The sequence below is a fragment of the Maylandia zebra genome, linkage group LG22 (assembly GCF_041146795.1).
Source record: "Maylandia zebra isolate NMK-2024a linkage group LG22, Mzebra_GT3a, whole genome shotgun sequence".
In the NCBI taxonomy this organism is placed as follows: domain Eukaryota; kingdom Metazoa; phylum Chordata; class Actinopteri; order Cichliformes; family Cichlidae; genus Maylandia; species Maylandia zebra.
The window spans coordinates 36,672,435-36,699,292 of record NC_135187.1 but is presented as its reverse complement, the minus strand read 5'-3'; the positions used below and the strand labels follow the sequence as shown (position 1 = coordinate 36,699,292).

At 46.1% G+C, this 26,858-nt stretch overlaps 2 protein-coding genes across 6 annotated transcripts in view; one reads left to right on the top strand and one right to left on the bottom strand.

Moving 5' to 3' along the window:
- Positions 1-453: 453 nt before the first annotated feature.
- nr1d2b (nuclear receptor subfamily 1, group D, member 2b) lies at positions 454-9,983 on the top strand. 2 transcript variants are annotated; one of them, XM_004561012.6, is made up of 8 exons: positions 456-824; positions 2,880-3,110; positions 5,409-5,497; positions 5,853-5,997; positions 6,677-7,377; positions 7,744-7,929; positions 8,009-8,219; positions 8,738-9,983. In XM_004561012.6, the coding sequence occupies exons 1-8, from the start codon at positions 806-808 to the stop codon at positions 8,932-8,934; spliced, it is 1,779 nt and encodes a 592-aa protein (XP_004561069.3). In that variant the 5' UTR covers positions 456-805; the 3' UTR covers positions 8,935-9,983. The 2 variants fall into 2 exon arrangements, with proteins under 2 accessions (XP_004561071.3, XP_004561069.3); XM_004561014.6 differs by lacking the exon at positions 2,880-3,110 and having other exon boundaries at positions 454-824.
- A 10,089-nt stretch (positions 9,984-20,072) lies between these two features.
- thrb (thyroid hormone receptor beta) overlaps positions 20,073-26,858 on the bottom strand; it is a 122,989-nt gene continuing 116,203 nt past the window's right edge. For all 4 annotated transcript variants that reach the window (XM_004561015.5, XM_004561019.5, XM_076879596.1 and 1 more), the window contains one exon: positions 20,073-25,840. In XM_004561015.5, coding sequence (XP_004561072.1) covers positions 25,599-25,840 — 242 coding nt within the window. In that variant the 3' untranslated portion in view covers positions 20,073-25,598. The remainder of the gene's footprint in view (positions 25,841-26,858) is intronic.

Here is a 26,858-nt window from a genome sequence, read left to right as displayed (position 1 = left end):
AAAATGTCCATTTCTCTAGATTCAAACTTATTACAAAATCGACAAAAGTGCAGAAGTTGACTTTGGAAAGAAAAAAGATATTATGTTGCAGCTGAACTATATGTCAAACATTTTAAATAGTAATAGTAATGCTGGTGTCCCTGCACGACTGTGTTCAATCTAATCAAAGTGGTCTTTTCTGCAGCTTTCAGACTTGCAGTGGGCCACAGTGGAAGCTTTAGCAGGAACATCAGTGCACTGTCACATAGATAAATATAAGGTGTCCTGAAACTTTTGGACTTCAATGAAATGTTTCAGCATATGATAAACGCTATCAGGAGGAGATGCTGTGTCGCAACCCGCTCGTCTTTTCTAACATTGCCGAGTATCTTTGCTCCGTTTCACTGGTGAAAGTATGTCAGTGGGTTACATTGACACAAGTGCAAAGCTGCAGGGAGGGGAGGGAGGAGTCAGTGAACTGGGTCACATGGTTTTCACACTGATCGCCACTCGAAACAGAGCAGAAAGCCGTCGAGCACACGCCTGGACTGGAGCTCCAGGAACGAGTGAACGCTGCACATTTGATCGTCGCCTCGGCCGATTTTCTGGTTGTTTTAGGGGGAAAGTACATCTCCACCGGGCTGCTTGTAAAGCCGACCGTAGCGTGTAGGGTCTGAACTAGGCTTATGTCTTTGGTTCAAACTTAAAGACTGTTAGTTTCTCTTACTGGGACCAATCAGCGACTTTTCAGTTGCTGAACACTAAAACTGAGAAAACGGCTTTGGCACCGAGGTAGCAGAGGAGGAAACCCCCAGACTCACAGGACATGGAGTCCACCAAAGCTGGTAAGTACGCCTGACAGCATCTGCACCCGGCGACGGGGGGCGTACTGTACTTACCTCCTGCCTTTGGCTTCAGTCGAACCGGAAAAGTAACACGACCGGTCACATTCTGACTGTATTTCTTGTTTATTGTGGACTTTCTGTCGAACCCACTTGTTACTGTTAAAGTGGGTTAGGGCCACCGTGGGCGGTTGTTGTTACACCAGTGTTTGGCTTCCGTGGCACTGCAGTCATCTCGGCTCACATGGACCCGCCAGCCTAGCCATGTGCACTTGTGTTTACGCTCCCCGTGCGTCTCAGCTCATTGGCCGCGCGGTGCAGTGACGTAGGCGTTGCATAATTTCTCCCAGCTCGATGTGTGCAGTCTCGCCGTGATACACGTGAGGCCTCTCATGGCAACGCGAGCTGACCTAGTTTTCCCGGGGAAAGCGCATGCGTGCTCCAGGTGGGGTGCGTTTAAACCCCAACACCAGCAGCTGTGGTGCTTTGCTCATGGGACGGGGAAGGCTTTTTGTGTAAGAAACGTACGTTAGTAACATGATTAATAATAAACGTCGCGATATGACCCGCTGTATTCAGTTTCTATGTTACCATTGATTTAATAAAAACAACATTGAATAAAAAAATAATAATAAAACCGGAAGTCCACAGTTGTCTTCGTTTGCTCAACTCTCGAGCTCATCGTGTGTCCGCTGACAGCACTCGAACTAAGATATTTCCCGAGGGCCGTAAACGCAGCCTCGGTTGTTTCCAGCTCGTATAAAATGATCTAATTACGCAGAGTTAGATAAACATTAGAGCTGGAGACGGTCACTGAGTTAGTTACAGGTTTGACTCATATTTTCCTGTTTCACTCATGATGCTGGATACACAGTAACCTGATAATCCCATGAACTAAACCTCATTTTTGAAGCATTCAAAGAGGCTGCGTGAGCTCTGAGTCATCACTGGCACTTTTTCACCTCATACTTTTCCTTTGCTGTGTATTAATGGGGGACAATTTTTATATATTTCTTTTAAAATGAAAAGTGTATAAATGAAGGCATGTATTCGATCTGTTTTTACGACTGTGAATGACTGAACTACATACACACCCCTGCCAGGCTGACATTATGTAATCGCTGTTACCTAATCATAAAGAATGGGAGAGGAAGAAATCAGGTCAGCCTGTGCTGAGGGTGGAGCTCCCTGGTGCAGCAGCCCGTCTCTGCGGCGTTTACTGGCCCAAGAAATGTTTGTCGTATTCTCGTCTGCCCTCTTTACTTTAAGCTGGTTGGTTTTCACACAGGGAAGGTGTCTGTAGCTGGGGGGGTAAGTCAGGGAGAAAAGCGCCACCTACAGAAACCATGGCGACATTACAGCGTTCAAACAGGGCTCAGGTTATACCGATGAAATAAACGGTGTAACTGACAACGAGCAAAAGAAGACACGCACATCTGGTAGCTTCTTGTGATTGCAGTAGAGTGTGACGATGAAGTGAGTTTCCTTTTTGTCCTAATGCAGAAACAATCAGTAAAGTTTGATAAAGTGCACATTAAAATCAAATCAGAAATGTGTTATCAGGCACGAGATGGACTCATTTTATTACAGTGAGGTCACCCATTACTGAGGTGTCTGTCAGGCCCTCAGCTGAGCGTTTCTCTCCGTTGCCGTCTTGCTGTTCTGAGACTGCATATGAGGAGCACGGGGTGGGTCCTGAACCACACACTCATCCTCTGATGGTTGTGATTGGAGGAGCGGTTAGCCACTGAGCAGCTCCTGGGTGAGCGTCCTTATTGACTCTAATAAAGACCATAATTGACTGAATGGATTCATATGACCTGAAAGTAAAGTGAGGAAAGCGTTTACAGAGGTCACAGGGACACGAGGGCTGGTTGCAGACCATTAGACTAATACAGGTCACGTTTCAGGAGCTACATTCATCTTTGATACTGTCTATTTTCCTCATAAAATACATGAGAAGTTTTCAGTGCAAGCTCACACAGTAGGCTTTGCTTCGTTGTTACAGTCCCTGTTCTCACAGTCCGTTTCCTCCCCTCTCTGCTGATCGCTCGCCAGGAGGCGTAATAGCCTACATCAGCTCGTCCAGCTCTGCCTCCAGCCCAGAGTCGTGTCACAGCGACTCCTCCAATGGCAGCTACCAGTCGTCCTCCCCGCCCCGCGGGTCCCCGCCTAGCCACGGACAGCTGAGGCAGCCGCTCGACCCCACGATGGCCGTAGGAGGCCTAAAATTGCCACGGACTCAGAAAGGTGGACGCTCGTCGTCCACAGCAAAGACTGGCATCACAAGTAAGTTGGACACTCTCATATGTGTCTTCAGATGCTGCCTGTGTTAAGTCTAGGAATCAGTGCAGCATGTCAGGCCAGTGAGAGCATTATATGACTTAAACATCTCAAGGACATTATTGGAATCTGCCCAAAACAAATGTTGACATTTTAACTTCCAGGTAGCTTGTTTCAGCCGCCGTCACTTAGGGCTGAACGAGTATGGAAAATAATCTAATTGCGATTTTTTGCCCCAATATTGCGATTGCGATGCGATATGCGATTATTTTTTAAGGTCTTTGTCTTCTGTATTATTAAACAAAGACAAGCAATACATCATATAGTATGGCCAATACTATATTACATTAATTTTAAACTGTTCTTTCCTGGAAGACAGACCTCTGTTATGATGACATGAGGTGATGCATGAATTGATGACTGACATTTTTATTTAACTTCTTCAATCACAACAGTATATTTGAACATACACAATAGTTTATTTTTAGCTTACAAACATCTGAGCATAAAGTGCTGACAAGGAACCCTGGTGTAAACATTAAAATGAAAGTCAGTACAATGTGCAGATTGCAGAAATATACATAAACAAAATCAGTGGCTTTACCACACTCAGTTTTTCGACATCTGTGAACTACTAGACAGTCATTCAATTAAAAAATAATATTAAATAAATAAAACTAATAAATAAAAAATACACACATCTTACTGATCTCTGCAGTCAGTAACATTACACATAAAGTGCAAACATAATAGCAATTGTATAAACACACACACAAACACGCCTTTAAAGTTTAAAGGCGTGAAATTGGACGGTCTAGTTCTGATTAGCGTCACCGCTGTCTCGGTGGAGTTTAATAAACTCGGCCGTCTGCTTCTTGCTATCTAAAATATAACCAGACACTGGTGTAAATTCTCGACTGTCTCATACTTCTGTTTAATAAGTTTTCTGTTTGACGTTTAGTCAGCTGTGTGAAAACCAAGGAGGAACCCACCCGGGGGATTAATAAAGTTTTATTTTATCTAATCTAATAACTTTAATCTCAGCCAAACCGATTTACTCACGAACAAACAAAACACTGAAAAAAGCCCAACAATAACATTTTTAGGTTGTCTAAGTGACTTATATATTACGTTTAACCCGAGCAGCGAAACTCCGCGGTGATCTGAAAATGATGTGCCGGGAGTTGTGCCGTTCTCGGCCGCATCAGTAACCCTCGAGCTCCCGGCTAGCTGTCGAGCTGGTGGGTAGCAGACGCCTCTGAAAACGTCGAAGCACTTTTGCAAATATGGGATATCTTGATAAACCGAGCAGATATTTGATGTTTACACAGCTACTTTCTCACCTGAAAATATGTTAAAAGTTTATTTTGTGACCCAGAAAGATTAGTATGAGTAATTTTAAAACTTAGTAGTGGCCGCCATTGTTGGAAACTGGAGTTTGGCTGGGCCGCGCTATGAATTCTGGGATATGGTAGTAATTTGGACAGCCTTCGGCGCGTCGCTGTGACGTAATCGGTCTACAAATGCGGCCTCAGGAGGATGCAGCCCATGAATTTGGACATGTCCAGAGTATAATCGCAGCCTTTGCGGTTAGAAAATTGCACTTGATCATGTCGCGATATTATCGCACATGCGATATATCGTTCAGCCCTACCGTCACTGCACCAAGAACATCTCACAACTAATGTTCTCTCTCTGAAGACGGTTGAAATGAAACCAGAGGCTGTTTAGGAGAAACCCAAGACAGAGCCAGCACGAGCTTCCTGTAGACGGCTAATGACTTTTACATGTGACGTGTTTGTGTCTATAAATAAATTCTCAACATAAACCTTCACAGAGCAGTTTATCAGAAACAGCAGTGTGATGTTGAGGCTGTAGTGACGGGCAGGGATGTGAACTGTACCACATCAGGGCTCGCAGAATCGCTAGCCCCACGGAGCTAGCTAGCTATCTCAGCCCCGCCCGTCAGGCTATATGATAACCCGACGGGCGGGGCTGAGATAGATTTTGGTCGCCCGACCAGAGATATCGCTAGCCCCGGGACGTCGGGCTAGCGATTGTGCGAGCCCTGCACATAATATAGCACAGCAGGTTATTTGAGAGTGGTTTAGTTTCCTCTTCTTCTACTCCTGTACCAGGACTGATGCAGAGGGTTTGGGGTTTTTTGTGAGTGGCGGCACCTACTGTTCAGGAGGAGCACTGGCGTAATGACTCGGTGACCTCGTTGGGAATAATCGGTGGGTTCCCAGTTTTTTTGTTTTTTTTTCCAGATAAACTGTAAGAATTTGTTTTTGTATTTCTCAGAAATCAACGGCCTGGTGCTGCTCTGTAAAGTGTGCGGGGACGTGGCCTCTGGATTTCACTATGGCGTCCATGCCTGTGAGGGCTGCAAGGTGAGGCTGCCTCTTTGATACGACGCAGTGTGAACTCGCAGGCAGCACAGGATGAGTCTCTGTGCGACACAGACACGAGCGTTGCGGCGTCTTTGGTTGAAGTGGGTCACTTTAGCCATCTGCACAGCTCAGACTGAAACTAGTTCACTCTGCCTTTATTTATATCTGTTACCCATCATGCTTCATGGTGCTGTGTGGCCCAGTTAGCTGGAGAACAGTGTGCTACATACCACAGCGCTCCTTAGAGGGCGAACACGCACATAATTCAGACAGTTATAAGTCACACTGTAGAAACTGTTCATTTATCTAAGAAAGAGGACAAAAGTAAGCTGCCTGTGTCTGTGAACACACTCAGGGCTTCTTCAGGAGGAGCATCCAGCAGAACATCCAGTACAAGAAGTGCCTGAAGAACGAGAGCTGCCCCATCATGAGGATCAACAGGAACCGCTGCCAGCAGTGCCGCTTCAAGAAATGCCTGCTGGTGGGCATGTCCAGAGACTGTGAGTACCCGCGCTCGTTCACTGACTCGCGCTGTGTTCGGTGAAGAGATTAGCGAGGCTGGTTTCACAGAGTAACGCTCAGCACGCCATTTTCTAACATGTAAAACAGGTTACGGTCAATTTCAAAGCTATAAAAGCGAATAAGTGTCATTTTCTAGTCAGACGGTTGGTGGTTAGATTCCCCCGTCTGCTTGCCAAAGTTTCCTCAGGCAGAGTTCTGCTCGTGTGAGTGTTAGCAGAGAAACAACGTACCTGTGTGAATGCGTGTGAATGGAAAATGAGGCATTCTGCAGGAGAGCGCTACATGAAAACCAAAGTGTTCAAAATACAACATTAAGAAACACTTTTAACAAAGAAATCACGAAGCTCAAACTTTTAATTGAGCCTTTTCTGTTATTTTTGTTTTAAAAAGATGCCGTTCATTAGTCCTTTTGGCTCAGTTAGTAGTGACAGATGGAAATAGTCCAGCATCACTGACTGTGGAAGGACGTTGGAGTTTAATGATGACATGGTTAAGGGGCAGTAATTCTCAGTATGACTGGATTTGTTTTGAAGGCAGTAATCATGAGGTGTGAAGCTAACGGTTGGAGAAGAGTAAGATGTCCTCCTTTTAAATTCCTGTTTAACGAATGTCTGAGACTTGGGCAAAAATCAAGGAGATTCTCTTCTCGCTCTTCAGCTGTACGCTTCGGCCGGATCCCGAAGCGAGAGAAACAGCGCATGCTGCTGGAGATGCAGAGCGCCATGAACAACATGATGAACAACAGCCAGCTGCAAAGCCAGCTGTACAGCAGCCAGAGCCTGCCCATTGTTAAACCGCTGCCAGCCGGCGCCACCGAGCCTACCTCAGACGATGCCGTCCCCGCCGCCTCCTGCTCTCCTTCCTCCTCACCTCACTCCAGCCAATCAGACTCCAGCTTAGACCCAGAACCCGCCGCGTCGATGGACACCAGCCCCAGCTCGGCCTCGCCCAGCGCGTCGGACAGCAGCGAGGAGGAGGTGATCGGCTCGGTGACCAGGGCCCACCAGGAAACCTTCATGTACAACCAGGAGCAGAGCAGCCTGCCATCCCAGGCCTCGCAGCCCGCGAACACCCTCGGCTGTGGCCTCGCCAAAACCCCCACCGACAACCAGACGCAGGAGCGGCAGGGCACCTGGGACCACCGCAAGAGCCCGGTCACGGTGGCCCGGCACTCCACCTTGAGCCTTGACCCCCAGGGTCAGGAGGTCAACCAGTGCCCCTTCGGGCTGTCCAGGACGGCTGCCACCAGCCACTTTCCAGCATATACACATGGAGCTTTCAGGGCACCGTCCACAGAAGGCTCCACCAATGGATCGTGCAGCATCGCCCTGTGGAGAGGAGGCAACAGGATGCATCTGGTAAGCTGAACAGAGGGCAGTGGATGGTAACAGTTTAGGCAAGCCATTAAAAATCAATGTCAAGGTGTAAAAGCGGACTTTGTAAAATAAAAAGCCTTTTAAATGAAAGTGTCTGTTTGTTGTTTGGATAGATGCTCCTGCCTCTGTATGCATGAATAGATGTGAATAGAACAGCTGCTTTTAGGGCAAAAACAAACTCTAGAAGTCTCACCAAAACAAAGCTTCTGTTTTAGAGCGCAATGAAAATCACTCCGTTTGTCCCAACAGCAGCATGAAGCCATCGTGTCTGTGATTAGTTAGTGAAAAGGAGGTTTCAGAGGTGTGGATGCACTCGTGTCCAAACTGAAGGCCCGCTCTGATCCGCAGGTTTGTCCGATGAACACTTCGCCTCACGTGGACCCTCAGAAGTCCGGCCACGAGGTGTGGGAGGAATTCTCCCACAGCTTCACCCCGGCGGTCAGGGAGGTGGTCGAGTTTGCCAAGAAGATCCCAGGCTTCAGAGAGCTTTCCCAGCATGACCAGGTCAGCCTTTTGAAGGCTGGCACCTTTGAGGTAATTCATTGAATTTTCTTACGTATTGCAGTCTTGTTTAGTCTGTCTGTAGTAATCTGGGGCACTCTGTGGCCTGCAGGTGTTGGTGGTTCGGTTTGCCTCGCTGTTTGACGTGAAGGACCGCACTGTCACCTTTCTCGGAGGGAAGAGGTACAGCGTGGACAGTCTGAGGGCCCTGGGGGCCGGGGACCTGCTCAACTCCATGTTTGACTTTAGTGAGAAGCTCATGAACCTGGGTCTCAGTGAGGAGGAGATGAGCCTGTTTACTGCTGTGGTTCTGGTCTCTGCAGGTGGGTTATCAGACGATCCATCCACTGATAGCGACGCATAAACCACCGTCAGTGTTTGTATCCAAAATGATGAGAACAGGTAGAAAAATTGGCTCATTAACTTTGTTTTTCCTGCCTGAGCTTTGACTGCACTGTAATGGTACAGATTGGCGAGTTGGCGCCACCTGCTGTTTATCTGATGAACACTCACAGCAGGACTGAGCTCAGCTGTTTCAGTGTAAACACATTTAAACTGAGTCAGGCTTTAAAATATTCCTCTGCTGTGACCTGAGCACACGTGAGGCAAACGGTTTCAGTTTGTGCAAAATTGCATTAATTCCTAGAGCATCACGGACACGCTGAACACTGACTTTGGTCAATCATATGCTGTAGAGTGACAGTCCATCATGTCATTATCACAAACACGTTAACCTGACACGAGACTGCGACTAACCACGCGGGTCACACGGCCGTTTTTCTTGTTTGTCAACGTATCGCTAACTGAGGCCTCTCCTCCCTGCTACCTCTTCCTCTCCCAGATCGATCTGGCATCGAGAACGTGAACTCCGTGGAGGCCCTGCAGGAGACGCTTATCCGCGCCCTGCGGAGCCTCATCACCAAGAACCACCCCAACGAGGCCTCCATCTTCACCAAACTGCTGCTCAAGCTGCCCGACCTGCGTTCCCTCAACAACATGCACTCTGAGCAGCTGCTCGCCTTCAAGGTCCATTCCTGAACTTTCCTAAAGTACTTGACGCCGTCCGCCCCCACTTCACCTGAAAACATTGCACCCGAGACAAAAGCAGCCCTAAAGGCCGCCTGGAGCACCAGCTCCACCCGACCACACCTGCACGGGCCTTTGGGTTTAGCTCTTTGTCTAAAAAGTCAAGTGGAAGTTGTACTGTAGGGCGTGACGGCCTGTGTGACGGTAATGCAGACGCACAGACACTCTGACTGGTGTACATGTCTCTCGTGTTTGTGTGTAGCAGCTGTACAAAGATTAGATGCACTTTCCTGTATAGTGTCGATGGTATTTTTGCATTCATAGTGCAATATGTGACTGCTTCTGGGTCTGAGTCTAAACGTTTCCCTGCGGTGGTGCACGTTAAATTGAACTGGTGCTGCTCTCGCGGGACGAAAAACGCGCTGGAGGTAAAGTTCTCTTTAAAAGCAGCTGAAACTGAGGAGTCTGTGCAGGAAAGCTGCTTTCAGTTGGAGCAGCAGGGAAACCTGAACGTGGCGTCTTTGGACAGATTTGGGAAGCAGACGCTTGATTTCATCCACGTGTGTTCGTGCCATGATTTGTTTGTTTTGTGTTCTAAATTATTTGGGCATTGTGACAAATCGAACGTGTCAGAGTCGCTCTTTACTGAGATCAGTATAAATGAAGACTGAAGCCATGAAATGAAATTGTGGACTTTGTCTTCTTTCTCGTGACATCTCCGAGAGTCTGGACAGAAATGTCACCTCGTAGTCACCAGCAGCTTCTGCACGCTTCGTTACACGTCCCTACGTTTTTACAGAGACTCTGTTCTGTAGCTGATGCAGGTCCATGTATGACGATTTCACATAAGTCTGATTGTAAAAGTGTTTGTAATGTAAAGACATGAGCAGAGCTGCTGGTGAAACACTCAGCCTTTTATTCTCCACGACTTCTATTATTGCAGTGACATGTTCTGAAAGGATGCAGTATGCATAGATTTCTATAGAAATATATTATCATATAAACATAACTGTATGTGTGTGTATATAAATAATATGAATGAATAAATTTTCTAAATGGTGTGTACAAGCTGTGGTTATTTAAAACGTGTCGTTCCCGATAATCATGACGACTGCATCTTACCTATTTGTAGGAAAATGTTCTCTTCGGCAGTTAAGAAGCCTTTGCCTCGTCTCCATCCTCTGACCTCTGACCTGCGTCTTCATTTTCAAAATGCATCATGAGGAGGACGGGGGAGGCCTACGAGGAGCTGTTCCTGAGCATGACTCAGATAATCAAACTTTCTGCTTGTTACTGTTTCTCCGTGTGATTAAAAAAATATATAAAAATATGCGCACTTTTATCTGAGACCACGTGCAGCTTTAGTGCAGTTTGAGTAAAACTGAGTGATCTCTGAAGCCGGCGACACAGAACTCAGTTTGAATTTTAATCGTCTCGCATACACGTGAATATTCTCTTCTACTTATCCTTATCAGGGTCGTTGGGGGGCTGGAACCTGTCCCAGAGTGAGAGGCGGGGGCACACCCTGGACAGATCGCTAGTTAGTTGCAGGGACAGAGAGACCGCACTCACGATCACCAGTTAACCTCACCCCACTAACTGCACGTCTGTGGGAGGAAGGCGGAGTACCCACACAGACACAGGAGGGAGAACATGCAAACTCCACACAGACCCCGGCCTGCGACGCTGAACCAACCACCTTGCTGCGAGGCAACAGCGCTAAGCAGAAATACTTGGATAATGATACTTCCTGTAGTAACTGCAACTCATTTAAAGTGCAGTTTCAGCTTCATGATTGTATGAACTGCTCTGACCGTCTGAGCTGGCCTGTGTGTTTCTTCCTTTAAACAGTGGATCAACCACAGGTGTGTCATGTGATTTATTTCTAACGACATGAGGGAAGAATCCAGACATTTCCTGTCAGACTGCTTGTCAGTCAGCTGTCCTTCTGAGCCTGTGAAAATGGGAGGTTATGTATAAAAATGCCTGTAATTCCTAAACAGTTGAAATAAACGCCTTAAATGCATTTTAATCACATTGATGGAATACAGATGCAAAATCACACCTATTATCCTCTCCTGTGCTCTTCAAGAACAGTAAAGTAGAAATGAAAGTAAAACGTGTGATCGTTATGGATCACCAATAGCTAATTAATCATGTGAAAGGTTCAGACAAGAGTAGAAATTTCAGACGGTTTTATTCAATGCCTCAAGGAGTGAATAAAATAGGACCTTCACAGCAGGGTTGACATATAAACGCACACACATCTATGTAATTCTCTCTTAAAAATGCAGCACTGAATGAAATGAAGGTTTGACTATGGCCTTTCTTTAATACGTTCTTGTGACACCAGAGGGATTCAGTAAAACGAGGTTTAGAAAGGCGACGTCTGAACCAAGTCGTGCTTATCATCCATCAGCAGATGGCAACAGTGCAGCTCAGTCTGCGTCCCTGGCTTCCGGGAGTGGCACCGAGTAAACAGACACTAACATTCACTCGACCAAATCACACAGAGCTCCAGTGTTACCACTGAGTGATGGTGGTAACACTTAAAGTTTTAAACTCAGACCTCTGTCTGCGATAATCAGTGAGAACCATCGGCTCCACCCACGTGTCCACTTCAGTTTGATTGCTGTCCTGTAAACAGAGCACAATCTGGAACCTGTCTGTTCAAACATCCTCTATCGTGTGTTCACTTATGACTTCACAGGACAAGAGCTAGACTCTATTAATGTAGTGCCGTGTCTTTATATTTTCTATTTTGCAAGGAAAACAGGAAATTAGTTCATAAATGTATTGAAATGTGCAGACACATCAATGATAGTCAATCCAATTTTATTTATGCAGCACCAAATCACAACAACAGTCGCTTCAAGGCGCTTTATATTGTAAGGTAGACCCTACAATAATACATACAGAGAGAAAAGCCCAAGAATCATATGACCCCCTGTGAGCAAGCACTTTAGCGACAGTGGGAAGGAAAAACTCCCTTTTAACAGGAAGAAACCTCTGGCAGAACCAGGCTCAGGGAGGGGCGGGGCCATCTGCTGTGATTGGTTGGGGTGAGAGAAGGAAGACAGGATAAAGACATGCTGTGGAAGAGAGACAGAGGTTAATAACAGATATGATTCAATGCAGAGAGGTCTGTTAACACATAGTGAGTGAGGTAGAAACACCCAGTGCATCATGGGAATCCCCCAGCAGCCTACGTCTATTGCAGCATAACTACGGGAGGATTCAGGGTCACCTGGTCCAGCCCTAACTATATGCTTTAGCAAAAAGGAAAGTTTGAAGCCTAATCTTGAAAGTAGAGATAGTGTCTGTCTCCTGAATCCAAACTGGAAGCTGGTTCCACAGAAGAGGGGCCTGAAAACTGAAGGCTCTGCCTCCCATTCTACTTTTAAATACTCTAGGAACAACAAGTAGGCCTGCAGAGCGAGAGCGAAGTGCTCTAATAGGGTGATATGGTACTACAAGGTCATTAAGATAAGATGGGGCCTGATTATTTAAGACCTTGTATGTGAGGAGCAGGATTTTGAATTCTGGATTTAACAGGAAGCCAAAACAGGAGAAATCTGCTCTCTTTCTAGTCCCTGTCAGGACTCTTGCTGCAGCATTTTGGATTAGCTGAAGGCTTTTCAGGGAGTTTTTTGGACATCCTGATAATAATGAATTACAGTCGTCCAGCCTGGAAGTAATAAATGCATGAACTAGTTTTTCAGCGTCACTCTGAGACAGGATATTTCTAACTTTAGAGATGTTGCACAAATGGAAGAAAGCAGTCTTACATATTTGTTTAATATGTGCGTTGAAGGACATGTCCTGGTCAAAAATGACTCCAAGGTTCCTCACAGTGTTACTGGAGGCCAAGGTAATGCCATCCAGAGTAAGAATCTGCTTAGATACCATATTTCTAAGCTTTTCAGGGCCGAGTACAATAACCTCAGTTTGATCTGAATTAAGAAGCAGAAAGTTAGCGGCCATCCAGGTCTTTATGTCTTTAAGACATTCCTGCAGTTTAACTCATTGGTGTGTGTTATCTGGCTTCATGGACAGATAGAGCTGGGTGTCATCTGCATAGCAGTGTAAATGTATGCTATGTCTTCTAATGATGCTGCCTAAGGGAAGCATGTATAATGTAAACAGAATTGGTCCTAGCACTGAACCCTGTGGAACTCCATAATTAACCTCAGTGTGTGAAGAGGACTCTCCATTTACATGTACAAACTGGAGTCTATTAGATAGATATGATACAAACCACTGCAGTGCAGTACCTGTAATACCTACAGCATGTTCTAATCGCTCTAATAGGATATTATGGTCGACAGTATCGAACGATGCACTGAGGTCTAGCAGGACAAGCACAGAGATGAGTCCACTGTCAGAGGCCATAAGAAGATCATTTGTAACCTTCACTAAAGCTGTTTCTGTGCTGTGATGAGCTCTGAAACCTGACTGAAACTCTTCAAATAAGCCTCTGCAGATGATCTGTTAGCTGTTTGACAACTACTCTTTCAAGGATGTTTGATATAAAGGAAGGTTGGAGATTGGCCTATAATTAGCTAAGACTGCTGGGTCTAGAGATGCTTTTTGAGTAAAGGTTTAACTACAGCCAGCTTGAAGGCCTGTGGTACATAACTGATTATTAGAGATAGTTGATCATATTTAAGATCAAAGCATTAATTAATGGCAGGACTTCTTTGAGCAGTTTTGTAGGAATGGGGTCTAAAAGACACGTTGATGGTTTGGAGGAAGTAATTATTGAAGTTAACTCAGAAAGATCAATTGGAGAAAAAGAGTCTAACTTAACATCAATGGTACTAAGAGTAGCTGTAGATAATATTACATCTGTGGGATGATTATTGGTAATTTTTTCTCTAATGATAAGAATTTTATTTGTGAAGAAGTTCATGAAGTCATTACTAGTTAACGTTAAAGGGATGGTTGGCTCAACAGAGCTCTGACTGTTTGTCAGCCTGGCTACAGAGCTGAAGAGAAACCTGGGGTTGTTCTTATTTTCTTCAATCAGTGATGAATAGTAAGATGTTCTGGCTTTGCGGAGGGCTTTCTTATAAAGCAGCAAAATGATGATCCTCTAAATTTGTGACACGCCATTTCCTCTCCAGCTTACGAGTCATCTGCTTTAGGCTACGTGTTTGAGAATTATACCACGGAGTCAGGTACTTCTGATCTGAGACCTTAGTTTTCACAGGAGCTACAGTATCCAGAGTCGTACGTAGTGAGGAGGTAAAATTATTAACAAGATGATCGACCTCTGTTGTTAGTCAGCATTTGCTATGAGCACCTTTATTCTTCAGCACAACCTGAACTCTCTCAGGCAGCTGTCTTTAAGCAGCCTTCAGGACAACGCTCCGCATCTCTTGAGTATCACTCCAAAGTGCTTCTTTGTAGGTTGGCTACATTTTGCTCTCTCTCTGTGATCCACACTTCTTCAGGGACGCTGGCTCCCTCAGAGTGCTCCACTGTCTTTGTGTTTCCAGCTATTCTTTTATTGCATTGGAATCATCATCATTGCCAATAAGGTGATTTCCAGATGGTTTCACATGCTGGATCAAAATCTGGCTTTTCTGTTTATAACTGGGTCAAACTATGAAAGAGGCTCCACCATATTTTATACACGACTGTAGACCTTCACCTTCCCTTGTCCTCGCTCACACATATCGATGACAATTCAAAACAAACATTTCAAATTTGACTGATTCAGAAGTTTGCAGATGACACGGCCATCATGGGGTGTATCTGGGATGATCAGGAAGAGGAGTACAGAAGTAACGAACTTCAACATTATGCACTCCACACTGTATATAAATGCCACTTGTTTTGCACATATTCAACTCTGTATATTTTATATATTTTATTATTATTATTATTATTATTTTATTTTATTTTTTTACTATTTAATTTGTAAAAATGTGTATACACACACACACACACACACACACACACACACACACACACACACACACACACACACGTAGGAAAATATTTAGTATACACATCCAGAAATGCATACACTATTATATATTGTACATATATTTATTAGTTTCAGGTTGGCCATTCTTGTATTTTGCTCGTTTGTGTTGTTGTGTTTGCACATCTCTGTTGCTTGTGGGGCTCGCACACAAGAATTTCACTCGCATGTGCTGTGCCAGTGTGCCTGCACATGTGATGTGACAATAAAAAGTGATTTGATTTGATTTGATTTGATTTGAGAAGTCTGGTGAGGAACTTTGTCGCATGGAGTCACACAAACCACCTGCAACTCAACACCTCAAAGACTAAGGAACTGGTTGTGGACTTCGGGAGGTCCAGAGAAGGTCCACTGCCGGTTCAGATAGAGGGGGAGGAGGTGGAGGTGGTCAACAAGTACAAGTACCTCGGGCTGTGGGTGGACAATAAACTGGACTGGTCATGCAACACAGAGCACCTGTATAAAAAAGCCCAAAGCCGACTGTACTTCCTCAGGAGGCTGAGGTCTTTTAACATCTGCAGGAAGCTCCTGAGGATGTTTTACCAGTCAGTGGTTGCTGGAGTACTTTTCTATGCTGTGGTGTGCTGGGGGAGCAGCACAGCAAAGAAGGACTCATCCAGGCTGGAGAAACTGATCAGGAAGGCTAGTTCTGTGGTCGGCATGAAGCTGGACACTCTGGTGACAGTGGCAGAGAAAAGGACATTAAAGAAACTGATGGACATTATGGACAATGCTGGGCATCCTCTGCACACGGCCATTAACAACCAGAAGAGTCTGTTCAGTGACAGGTTGCTTCTCCCAAAGACAAGAACTAACAGACTTAAAAACTCCTTTGTCCCACACGCCATCAGACTGTTTAACTCCTCTCTGGAGGGGAGAGGGAGGGGAAACAGGAGGACAAAGGAGGGGGGAACAACTAAGCTGTAGTGCCTCTTCACCTCACTGTGCAATACCTTGTGCAATACTTTTGTAAATAGTCAACAGTGCAATAGACCTCAATACTTGAAATGTGCAATTCACTTGTATTTTTATTTTTATTCCTATTTATTCTATTTATCCCCTTCGTATATTTTATTTATATTTGTCTCTGTATTTATATATGTGTGTGTGTGTGTGTGTGTATATATATATATATATAACAATTCTGTAACTGTAACTTCGGTCGTTGCTGTGCTTTTTGGAAGTCGAATTTCCCAGAGGAACCCACCCGAGGGATTAATAAAGTTCTATCTTATCTCTCTTATCTGATTAGTTATAGTGTAAGGCAAACCTCAACCTATTCTCCCCGTTTCCCTTCGCTAAGAATGACCTCTTGATGGCCCCCCTCCAAACGAGACCATACCTTATAGTTCAACAGCAGCAGGACCGTGATCACCCCAATTCTCATGGACTTCACTTTAATTAATTCATTTTTATGGAGATTCACCTAAAGAAATGGGAATAAACGATATCATTTTAACGTTGTCCCTCGTGTGTAGACAACACTGGTTCCTCTCTTACATTAAATTCCTGTTTTATGCTTTAATGATTGATAGGTCAGTGTTTAATGGTTTAACTAACAACAACAAAGAAAACGTCTTTAAATCATCAGGCACAAGAACTGGAATGAAAATTAGGAGCCAAAAAAAACTTTGAAAGATCATCAGAAAGCTCAGGGAAATATTACTTAAGACCACTTTTTACATCCATCCATCCATCCATCTTCATCCGCTTTATCCGAGGCCGGGTCACGGGGGCAGCAGCCTAAGCAGAGAAGCTCAGACCTCCCTCTCCCCAGCCACCTCCTCCAGCTTATCCGGGGGAATACCAAGGCGTTCCCAGGCCAGCTGAGAGATATAATCTCTCCAGCGTGTCCTGGGTCTGCCCCGGGGCCTCCTCCCGGTGGGACATGCCTGGAACACCTCACCCAGGAGGCGCCCAGGGGGCACCCTTGTCAGATGCCCGAACCACCTCAGCTGGCTCCTTTCGATGTGGAGCAGCAGCTGCTCTACTCTGAGCCCCTCCCGGATGGCCGAACTTCTCACCCTATCTCTAAGGGAGAGGCCAGCCACCCTTCGGAGGAAGCTCATTTCTGCAGCTTGTATCCGCGATCTCGTTCTTTTGGTCACTACCCACAGCTCGTGGCCATAGGTGAGGGTAGGGACGTAGATCGACCGGTAAATGGAGAGCTTCGCTTTTACACTCAGCTCCCTCTTCACCACGACGGACCGGTGCAGCGTCCGCATCACTGCAGCCGCAGCCCCAATCCGTCTGTCGATCTCCGGCTCCCTTCTCCCATCACTCGCTAACAAGACTTGATACTTGAACTCCTCCACTTGGGGCAGGAACTCATCCCCGACTCGGAGTGGGCACTCCACCCTTTTCCGGCTGAGAACCATGGCCTCAGATTTGGAAGTGCTGATCCTCATTCCCGCTGCTTCACACTCGGCTGCGAACCGTTCCAGTGTGAGCTGGAAGCCCCCACCCGATGAAGCCAACAGAACCACATCATCCGCGAAAAGCAGAGATGAGATTCTGAGGCCACCAAAGCGAAAGCCCTCCGCCACTTGGCTGCACCTAGAAATCCTGTCCATAAAAATTATGAACAGAACCGGAGACAAAGGGCAGCCCTGGCGGAGCCCATCACCCACCGGGAACGAGTCCGATTTATTGCTGGCAATGCGAACCAAGCTCTTGCAACGGTTGTATAGGGATCGAATGGCCCGTAGCAATGGGCCAGACACCCCATATTCCCGCAACACCTCCCACAGGACACCCCGAGAGACACGGTCGAATGCCTTCTCCAAGTCCACAAAACACATGTAGACTGGTTGGGCAAACTCCCATGCACCCTCAAGTATCCTCGAGAGGATAAAGAGCTGGTCCAGTGTTCCGCGTCCAGGACGAAAACCGCATTGTTCCTCCTGTATCTGAGGTTCGACTAGCGGACGAACTCTCCTCTCCAGCACCCTGGCATAGACTTTCCCAGGGAGGCTGAGGAGTGTGATCCCCCTGTAGTTGGAACACACCCTCCAGTCTCCCTTCTTAAAGATGGGGACCACCATCCCGGTCTGCCAGTCCACGGGTACTGCCCCTGATCTCCACGCAACATTGCAGAGGCGTGTCAACCAGGACAGCCCTACAACGTCCAGAGCCTTCAGGAACTCGGGGCAGACCTCATCAACACCAGGGGCTCTGCCACCAAGGAGTTGTTTAACTGCCTCAGTGACGTCGCCCCCGGAAATTGGCGGGTCATTCCCCTCATCCCCAGACTCTGCTTCCTCCTCGGAAGACGTGTCAGTGGGATTAAGGAAGTCCTCGAAGTATTCCTTCCACAGCCTGACAATTTTCTCAGTCGATGTCAGCAGCGCTCCGCCAGCACTATACACAGTGCAGGTAGAGCACCGCTTTCCCCTCCTGAGACGCCTGACAGTTTGCCAGAATCTCTTCAAGGCAGTCCAAAAGTCTTTTTCCATGGCCTCACCGAACTCCTCCCACACCCGAGTTTTTGCTTCAGCCACTGCCCGAGCCGCATTGTGCTTAGTCTGTCGATACCTGTTGGCTGCCTCCGGAGTCCCACAGGCTAACCAAGCCCGATAGGACTCCTTCTTCAGCCTGGTGGCTCACTTCACTTCTGGTGTCCACTATTTGGTTCGGGGATTACCACCACGGCAGGCACCAACCACCTTACGGCCGCAGCTCAATGCAGCAGCTTCGGCAATGGAGACGCTGAACATGGTCCATTCGGACTCAATGTCCCCAGTCTCCCTCGAAATGCTGTTGAAGCTCTGCCAGAGGTGTGCGTTGAAGATCTTGCGGACTGGGGCCTCTGCTAGATTTTCCCAGCACACCCTCACTACGCGTTTAGGTGCACCGGGTCTGTCCAGCGTCCTCCCCCCGCCACCTGATCCAACTCACCACCAGGTGGTGATCAGTTGACAGCTCAGCCCCTCTCTTTACCCGAGTGTCCAGAACATATGGTGACAGGTCTGGTGATACGATTACAAAATCGATCATCGACCTGCGGCCTAGAGCGTCCTGGTGCCACGTACACTTCTGGACACTCTTATGTTCGAACAAGGTGTTCGCTATGGTCAAACTGTGATTTACACAGAAGTCCAATAACAAAACACCGCTTGGGTTCAGATCAGGGAGGCCGTTCCTCCCAATCACGCCCCTCCAGGTCTCGCTGTCGTTACCCACGTGAGCATTGAAGTCTCCCAGCAGGACAACAGAGTCTCCAGGTGGAGCACCTTCCAGCACCCCCCACAGGGACTCTAAGAAGGCTGGGTACTCTGAACTGCCACTCGGCGCATAAGCGCAGATGACAGTCAGGACCCGTTCCCCGACCCTAAGGCGCAGGGAAAAAACCCTCTTATCCACCGGGAAAAACCCCAATGTACCGGCAGCAAGCCGAGGGGATATTAGAATACCCACCCCAGCCCGCCGCCTCTCACCAGGGGCAACTCCAGACTGAGACAGAGTCCAGCCCCGCTCCAGGAGACTGGTTCCAGAGCCCAAGCCATGCGTAGAGGTGAGCCTGACTATATCTAGCCGGTACCTCTCAACCTCACGCTCTAACTCAGGCTCCTTGCCCACCAGAGAGGTGACATTCCATGTCCCTATTGCCAGTCTTGGTAGCCGGGGATCAGTCCGCCAGGGCCTCCGCTCCTGGCCGCCACCCGGCACACAATGCGCCTGACCCCTATGGCGCCTCCTGTGGGTGGTGGGCCTGCGGGAGAATGGGCCCATGTCTCCTCTTCAGGCTGTGCCCGGCCACCAGACGCTCGCCCTCGGGCACCCTCCCCGGGCCTGGCTCCAGGGCGGGGCCCCGGTAACCCTATCCCGGGCAGAGTAAACTGTTCCCTTGATGTTCTCTTCATAAGGGTCTTCTGAATCGCTCACAGGACCAATTTGCCATGGGAGACCCTACCAGGGGGCAAAAGCCCCCAGACAACATAGCCCCTGGGATCCCTGGGACACACAAACCCCTCCACCACGATAAGGTAGCGATTCATGGAGCAAAATTAAAGCAAAATACAAAGAACGAGGTGGGCTCAAGTCTTTTGCACAGCACTGCACATTAACCTGTGTTTCATAAAATGGGTGCACAGTGAACCATTCAAACAGCCATACAGAGCACCTACAAAGTCTGAATAAGTGAAGACACCAAATCAAATTCTCTCAAAACCATCTTTATTCTTAAGACCCAAATCACAAATTCTGCAATCATCCCCCATCAGGCAAAATCAAAATCATCAGTCCTCCAAGCTGAAAATGTCCAACAGCCGTTTGAGGAACACAATATTCTTTGTTCTTCCTTTTTTTCTGCCACAGATTCACTTTCACATCTCTCTGCACCTCCTGGTCGAATTCCCGGTTTGCATTAAAACAGATGACTTAAACAAGAAGACACTCAAACACACAAGGAGAGAAGAGAAATCTGTGCCGACTGTGGATGACCGCCTCCTTCTGACCACGCTGTCCCTAAACGTGCTCATGTGTGGTTTCTTTTGGACATGAATCCAGCTAATTTAACTGTTTTTATCATTTGTTTTTTTAAATACGTCTCCATCAGATGTGGAAATACATTTGAGAGCAACACTGTATCTTTTTAACACTATGCAAAAACAATATGTTCATATTATGCTAACATCCGTAAAAAAAATCTGCAGTCTGAAAATATACATCCTTTTCCTTTGTACTGTAAAATAGCTTCTCTATGGCGCAACTCTTGCTATTGGTTGTAACTGAGAAACCTTACGAGCAACAACTCACGGGAGATATCACGGCCAACATTCACCTCCTCAGGTAAAATGAACATGTTCCTAACCAGCGGTGAGCAATGACGACGTTTACGTGCACCACAGCTCTGCGTATGTGCTCAGTGAACACAGCCAGGATACAAGATACCCAATTTATAGCCGTCCCGCAAAAAAGGAAAAAAAGAAAAGTGAAACTATGTATCAAAGTGTAAAAAAACATGTCGATTATTTTGGATTAAAGCTGCATTCATCATCCTGCTGTGAACTATTTGACTGTTGCAGATCTTTGCACGTTTTAACTCCTTGTTTTGGTTTCACTTCCTCTTCAGTGCTTTTTTCAGTAAAACGCTCAGATAACTGATCAACATGCCAACAAAGTCATCGGGAGAACCCAGAGGAACGTGGGTAGGAGCTGTCAAAGAGCCCGGCTGCTCTCCAGCTTTTTAAGCTAAACTTTCAGGATTCATATTAGAGCGCCCACAGACTGAAATAACTTTACAGGTTTGATGATATATTACTACATCAAGGCCATCATTTGCCTCAACCATAAAACTGACAGGTTTATTGTTATGAACTGCTCGACTTTATTACATTTATGAGTGAAAGTATTACTGACAGGTTATTTATATTTTTTTTTACAGAAACCAAATAATGCCCTCCTCATTGTTTTTATCCAGGTCACTGTTTCACACTGGTTCTTCTTCATGATTATTGATTATTGTGTTTTTCAGCAGTTCTTTAACTGTGACCTGCATTAGTTTTACAGTATCTATGTGACTTTTATGATAACTGTGAGACGTCTCTACCTTCAAGTTCATTCTCTGACAACGGGGCTGGCTGCACAGACAGGCTGGCTCCATCCATCCAATCACAGGGCTAGGCTTTAGATACAGTACTGTGCAAAAGTTTTGAGCCACCCTTGCCTTTATGTTTTGCCTCCAACGAGTAAGCCTGCAACGCTCTGACTTTCATCTCTTCTTCTTCTTTGTGTTAAGCTACTCCACACTGACCTATAAACCATCGGGCAATATTCAAACTGTATGTTTAGCATGAGGGAGGTGGTCTCAGTAATCCCCTCGTTGTAGCTGAAGTCAGCAAATTGAAAAATGCAACAAACTAGAAAGTAAGGAGGAACACGGGCTGATGTGAAAGAAACTGACGGCTGTCACTGTCCTGATCACACAGTGGCTCATTTTATGCTTATGATGAGCATCCTGAACATGAAGCCACAAAGAGAATGACTGCGCTGTCGGGCAGCTTCAGAGAGGGGGTGTGGTTTCACAGAAATATCATCAGCCTGTTAAAGAAACCTTTGTTCAATCTACTGCACGCTACAAAAACACATTACACATAAAGCTGTTAATCACCTAATTTTGGACTTTCAGTGGTTAAAATCTGTGCAGCTTTCTTAGTGTCTCTTTACCTGCACAGGAAAACAGAATCATCTGCACAAACTCGGGAACTGTTATTACATTTGACAGCAGTAACAAAGTTCCAGTTTTGATTCCCAGGCCAAAATTCCCCGCTCATGAGGTAGCGGCTAATTACAGCCCAACAACTATCCTGGTGGAGGACTGGCAGGCCAAATCAAGAGCAAACACAGCTTTTTGTTTTTCGGGCTGCAAACAATAGTTGCTGCTACTTTAGCTGAATGTCTGAAAAGTTACACTGCCAAATTCCTGAGACTAGACTAAAAGTCTTTAGTTAAAAAAAGACGTGAAAGAGAGCCTAAGAACCGGGAACGTGCAACAACAAACCATGTTTACCGCATAAAAATGATGCTTTTTACATGACTTTGTTCAATCTACATGTTCTAACCAACAGAAGCACACCAAAGGGACATTGAAGTCCTGAGCTGAGATCCTGGGACTGTTGGGTTGAACATTAGATAGTCAGCCAACTTCTGATGTGTTTGTGCAGCCAGCCCCTGCTACTGAGACATGAAGACATTTATTTCATTAGAAACACAGGTGATGTTACGTTAATGAGTCTAGCTCGTTGATGTTGGATGCGCGTTCTGACAGCTTTCGTCGAAGGCTTCTTCACATAACAAAGTCTTTCGTTGGCTGCAGACGCAGGGGTGCATGTAAACGTGGCCAACCGTTACGTTTCTGAATGGCTCCGTCTCAGCGGGGCCCGGCCCGGCCCTTCATGTCGACGGGGACCAGCCTGAGCTCGGGTGCCTCTCCCTCTGATTGTCTGTGCATTTATCTGAATCTGTACAGTTTGCGAGGTGTATATGTGTGAGGTCCGGGTCATTCAAACACTGCAGCAATTCTATTGCTTTGATAAAAAGGCATCACTTCACAGAAATGAGAAGAAACAAAATAAAATACAAGCTGCTTTGAGGAGTAGTGTGAAGCTCGAAAAAGCGAAATATAAAGAGCCGAGGTCTGTCAGATTGCAAACGGCAATACCATACCGAGGCTTTTTCAAGAAAAAAAACAAAACCAGAGGCTAAAGAACAAAGAGCTCTACTTTTCACAATCTCACCAGCCTCGTCAGTGTACCTTGGTGATGGCGAAGCATACAGTTTACTTGGCCTCTGAATGCCACAGGTCGGTCACAGTCGTGGAGTCGGACCCATGTGTTATCTGTGTGAGCGATACACCAATCAGCCACATCACTAATACCAGTTAAAGGTGAACACTGGTCTTCTCTGCTGGTAAACTCTCCCATTTACCAACCCTCCAACCGAGGCAGACAGAGGCCCACTCCAAAAACCACTGCCAGTACCCGAGTGGGACCCAGCATCTGTGCCAGTCTTATTGTTGTGGCTGATCAGTTGCTGCACAACAGCTGCACAGATGTACTGTACATTCTGTATATGTGCATGTGTGTTACTGTACTATATGCATGCCATCCTGCTCTTATTCAGACATGTAAATAACAATACGCTTCAATCAGCCATAGCCCCAACTCACCATAGCACCATGACTTCACTGTTTTAATAGAAAGCCCACGTCCACTCACGGAGACACTAAACAAACAGAAAAAATGCTGACTAATTATTTGACTTTGAGGCAACATGGCTGAGATGAAACACTGAAATCTAATGCTGGTCTTATAGTTGAAGTTCCAACCGCAGACTGAAACACAGCAAATAGGACAGCCTGTGTGTGGACCGACAGGGAGCCAATTTATACTCAACTAAGGAAGTGGAGGGAGGATGCAGTGAGGGCATTGTTCACCTGGTTTTGGCACAACATGCAGTACTGTGACACACAGACGATCCTGGCCTCAGTGCCACCGTGTGACGAGTCTCCGGCACGACGAGCGGCTCATTTTAATGCTGCTTCTGCATTCCATTCACTGTCGCTCACGTCTACATCGCAGTTTTGGTTTTGTTGTTTCGTTGTTTTGTTTCTTGTCGAAATAAAGACAAACAGAAACTCGAGCAAGATTTTTTGCACTGTACAGGTTTGAACGCACAGAACCTCTGCATTTTCAGTTAATCTGTCAGAGTTGCATATGAAATGCTTTGAGGTTGTGCTAATTAATCATTAGTCTATAAAGTATCAAAGCACCGGTCATATCATGCTGCCTGACAATAAGTCCAAAGGCAATTAACAACAAGCGAGAGACACTCTCTCAGTTCTTTAGTGTCCACACTCTGATTTCATAAACACTCTTTGCTTTCAGCCAGACACAAAGATGCTTCCTGCTCATAAACAGAGAGCTGACCTTTGACTATTTCGCTGGCCCATATATGCTGCTGTAGTGCAACAGTATTTATGCAATATCCTGCAAAATGCCACATATCATTTTAAGGGTTGAGTAAGTAGACTTACTGTTAGCTGAAAGCCCAGCGTGTGTGTGTGTGTGTGTGTGAAGGGCCAGAGAGAAGTTGTGTTTGCAGTGTGCACTGCCACCGTGTGAAGTTTGAGGGGACTCATTACTCTAGTAGAGACACTCCAACAGACTAGTGTCCTTAGATTTGTGCGTCATGCAGACTATCGGTTTATCCTTTGACTAAAAGCATCCTGTTTAGCGCTGCCTCGTTAAGGTTCGCCTTACCTAACGAGCCACTTTCTTCCAATAGGACGGCTTCGGGAAGCCTGGCTCAGGACGAGCTCTACCGCCTGCAGCAAACGAGTGTCACAGAAGGTGCGAGAAAAACCTTTGGAAACCTCGATTTAATAGCAGTCCAAGTGCTGGGATTGTTTTTACATATATTTAGTAAATGATTTGAAACTTTGGTCATGTTTAATAGGAACAATCAGCATTGCAACATCAACTGAGAAAAGACACACAGGTCCCCTTTAATATTGCAAAATCCTGCTCAGGTTTCTCGCTCGGAGCGTGTCTCGAGCTGACGTTTGTTTTTCCGACAGCTCTGGAATGCAGCGTTGCAACTTAACCTCGTAATGTGCGGCTGCCGAGAGACTTGCAGACACCTGCGAGCTGCCGTCCGTTAGAGTACGCGTTTTTAACGGTCACAGTAGGATGGCGAGGCACCGGACAGACTGGACACTCACCAGATGGACGAAGGTTGATATATTAATGCGGTAAAGTGGAGCGGGTTTGCTGACGGCGTCTCGTGTCGTGGATGAGGCGAGCAGCCGAGTATTTCAACATAAAGGAAGGAATATACAACATGTGCTTGGCTTCTAACGAACAAACAAGTGTTGATAAGATTACCATGATGCAATAATGAAAACAAAAAACCTAGAGTCAAATCTGAGGTGAGATGTTATATCCATGACAACAATAACAGAACAAACCAGAAAAGTCAAAAAGCTATTCACATGTACCCGCACTGTCAGGAATGGTTTCATCCAAAAATAGACCAGAGAGCTACTCTAAGGTGGAATGAAGTGACACTCAGTAGTGCTGTTAGAAGGTTCGTTGTGACGGGCTTTCTGCTGGTTCCACCCCTGAGACCACCAGGGTGCCCAGGCGCACACACACGCACGCACACACACACAGAAATCCACTGGTCAGTCCTCGAAGACCTCCAGAAACAGAGGAGGGAACAGCTCGGTGGGACACTCCACTTTCATGTGGAGGAATCGGCTGGCGTGGCAGGTGCCGATCATCCGCAGGTCTGTCACCTTCATTAGCAGCTTGGGCCAGAAATGTGCCACTTTGTGTTTGCGGTAGTTGATATAATGTTCAAAGGCCAACAGGAACTCCTCTTGGCAACGCTCGATTCGCTCCACACTAGTTAGGCCTGGACGATCTGAAGACACAAGCACACCAACAGTGTTGTTATGCAGCGTCCTGCAGAGCTGTAAAGCGTTTGTCCCTGAGGAACAGTGCTGAGAGAACCCTGATAACCTTTGGTCTTCCTTTGCTAATAGGAAGGATGGCTTACAATAGCTTAATTACAACTCACAAATCTATGACTGATTTGATTATGTGTTTGGGATCACTGTCATACTGGAATATGAAGATCATCCCAGTTGGATCCAAATCTGACTTAACTGGATCTCCAGCACCACTGGCTGCTGTGTGGATGCTCCCTCACCTCCTTCCACCCAGTTATTGTGTATTTGGCATATCTGAGCCTATTCCTCCTGTTTCCCTCACTTAGGCATGGCTTCTTCTTCTGTGATGAAGCCCTGTGCATGAGGAAGCAGCCTTAACACAACTGTCAAATACTGTTCTTCTTCTTTTGTCCTCGTTGTTTTTAAGGACACGCTGCACACCGCGCACAGTTTCAGTCAAAAGCTTTTTATGGAGAATCACCTGGTTGCTGTATTTGTCAATTCCTGTATTATTTGGGATGATTTGGAACAAATGTGGTGGAGGTAGGGCTCTGATCAGGTGTGTGGTTTATATAAGTAGATATATCTGTAAACATACATATCGTTATACGTGTTACCGAGGTTATAAAAAAATACATGTAAGAAATTATAATGAAGAACTTGTGATGGAGACGGCATGAACAGGAGGTTGGATTAAATGAGCTCATGCTGCTCGTTTCTGAACATGTAAGTTATTTATAATTATTATTGTTTTGTTTGTTTGTCTGTTTTTTCTCTCTTGTTGTTCTTATACTATTTAAACATGTCCAAAATAAAGATCCAGTACAAATACATTGTGTTCATGCCTTGAATGACTCTTATGTCATTTCTGACTGAAAATGAGTTAAACACAGGCGCAGCTGTGGATACACTACAGTGTCAGTTATTATTTATTGCAGTACTCACAATTATTTTTCTTTTTTGGTACAAATAGTACGAAACAAAAAAAAT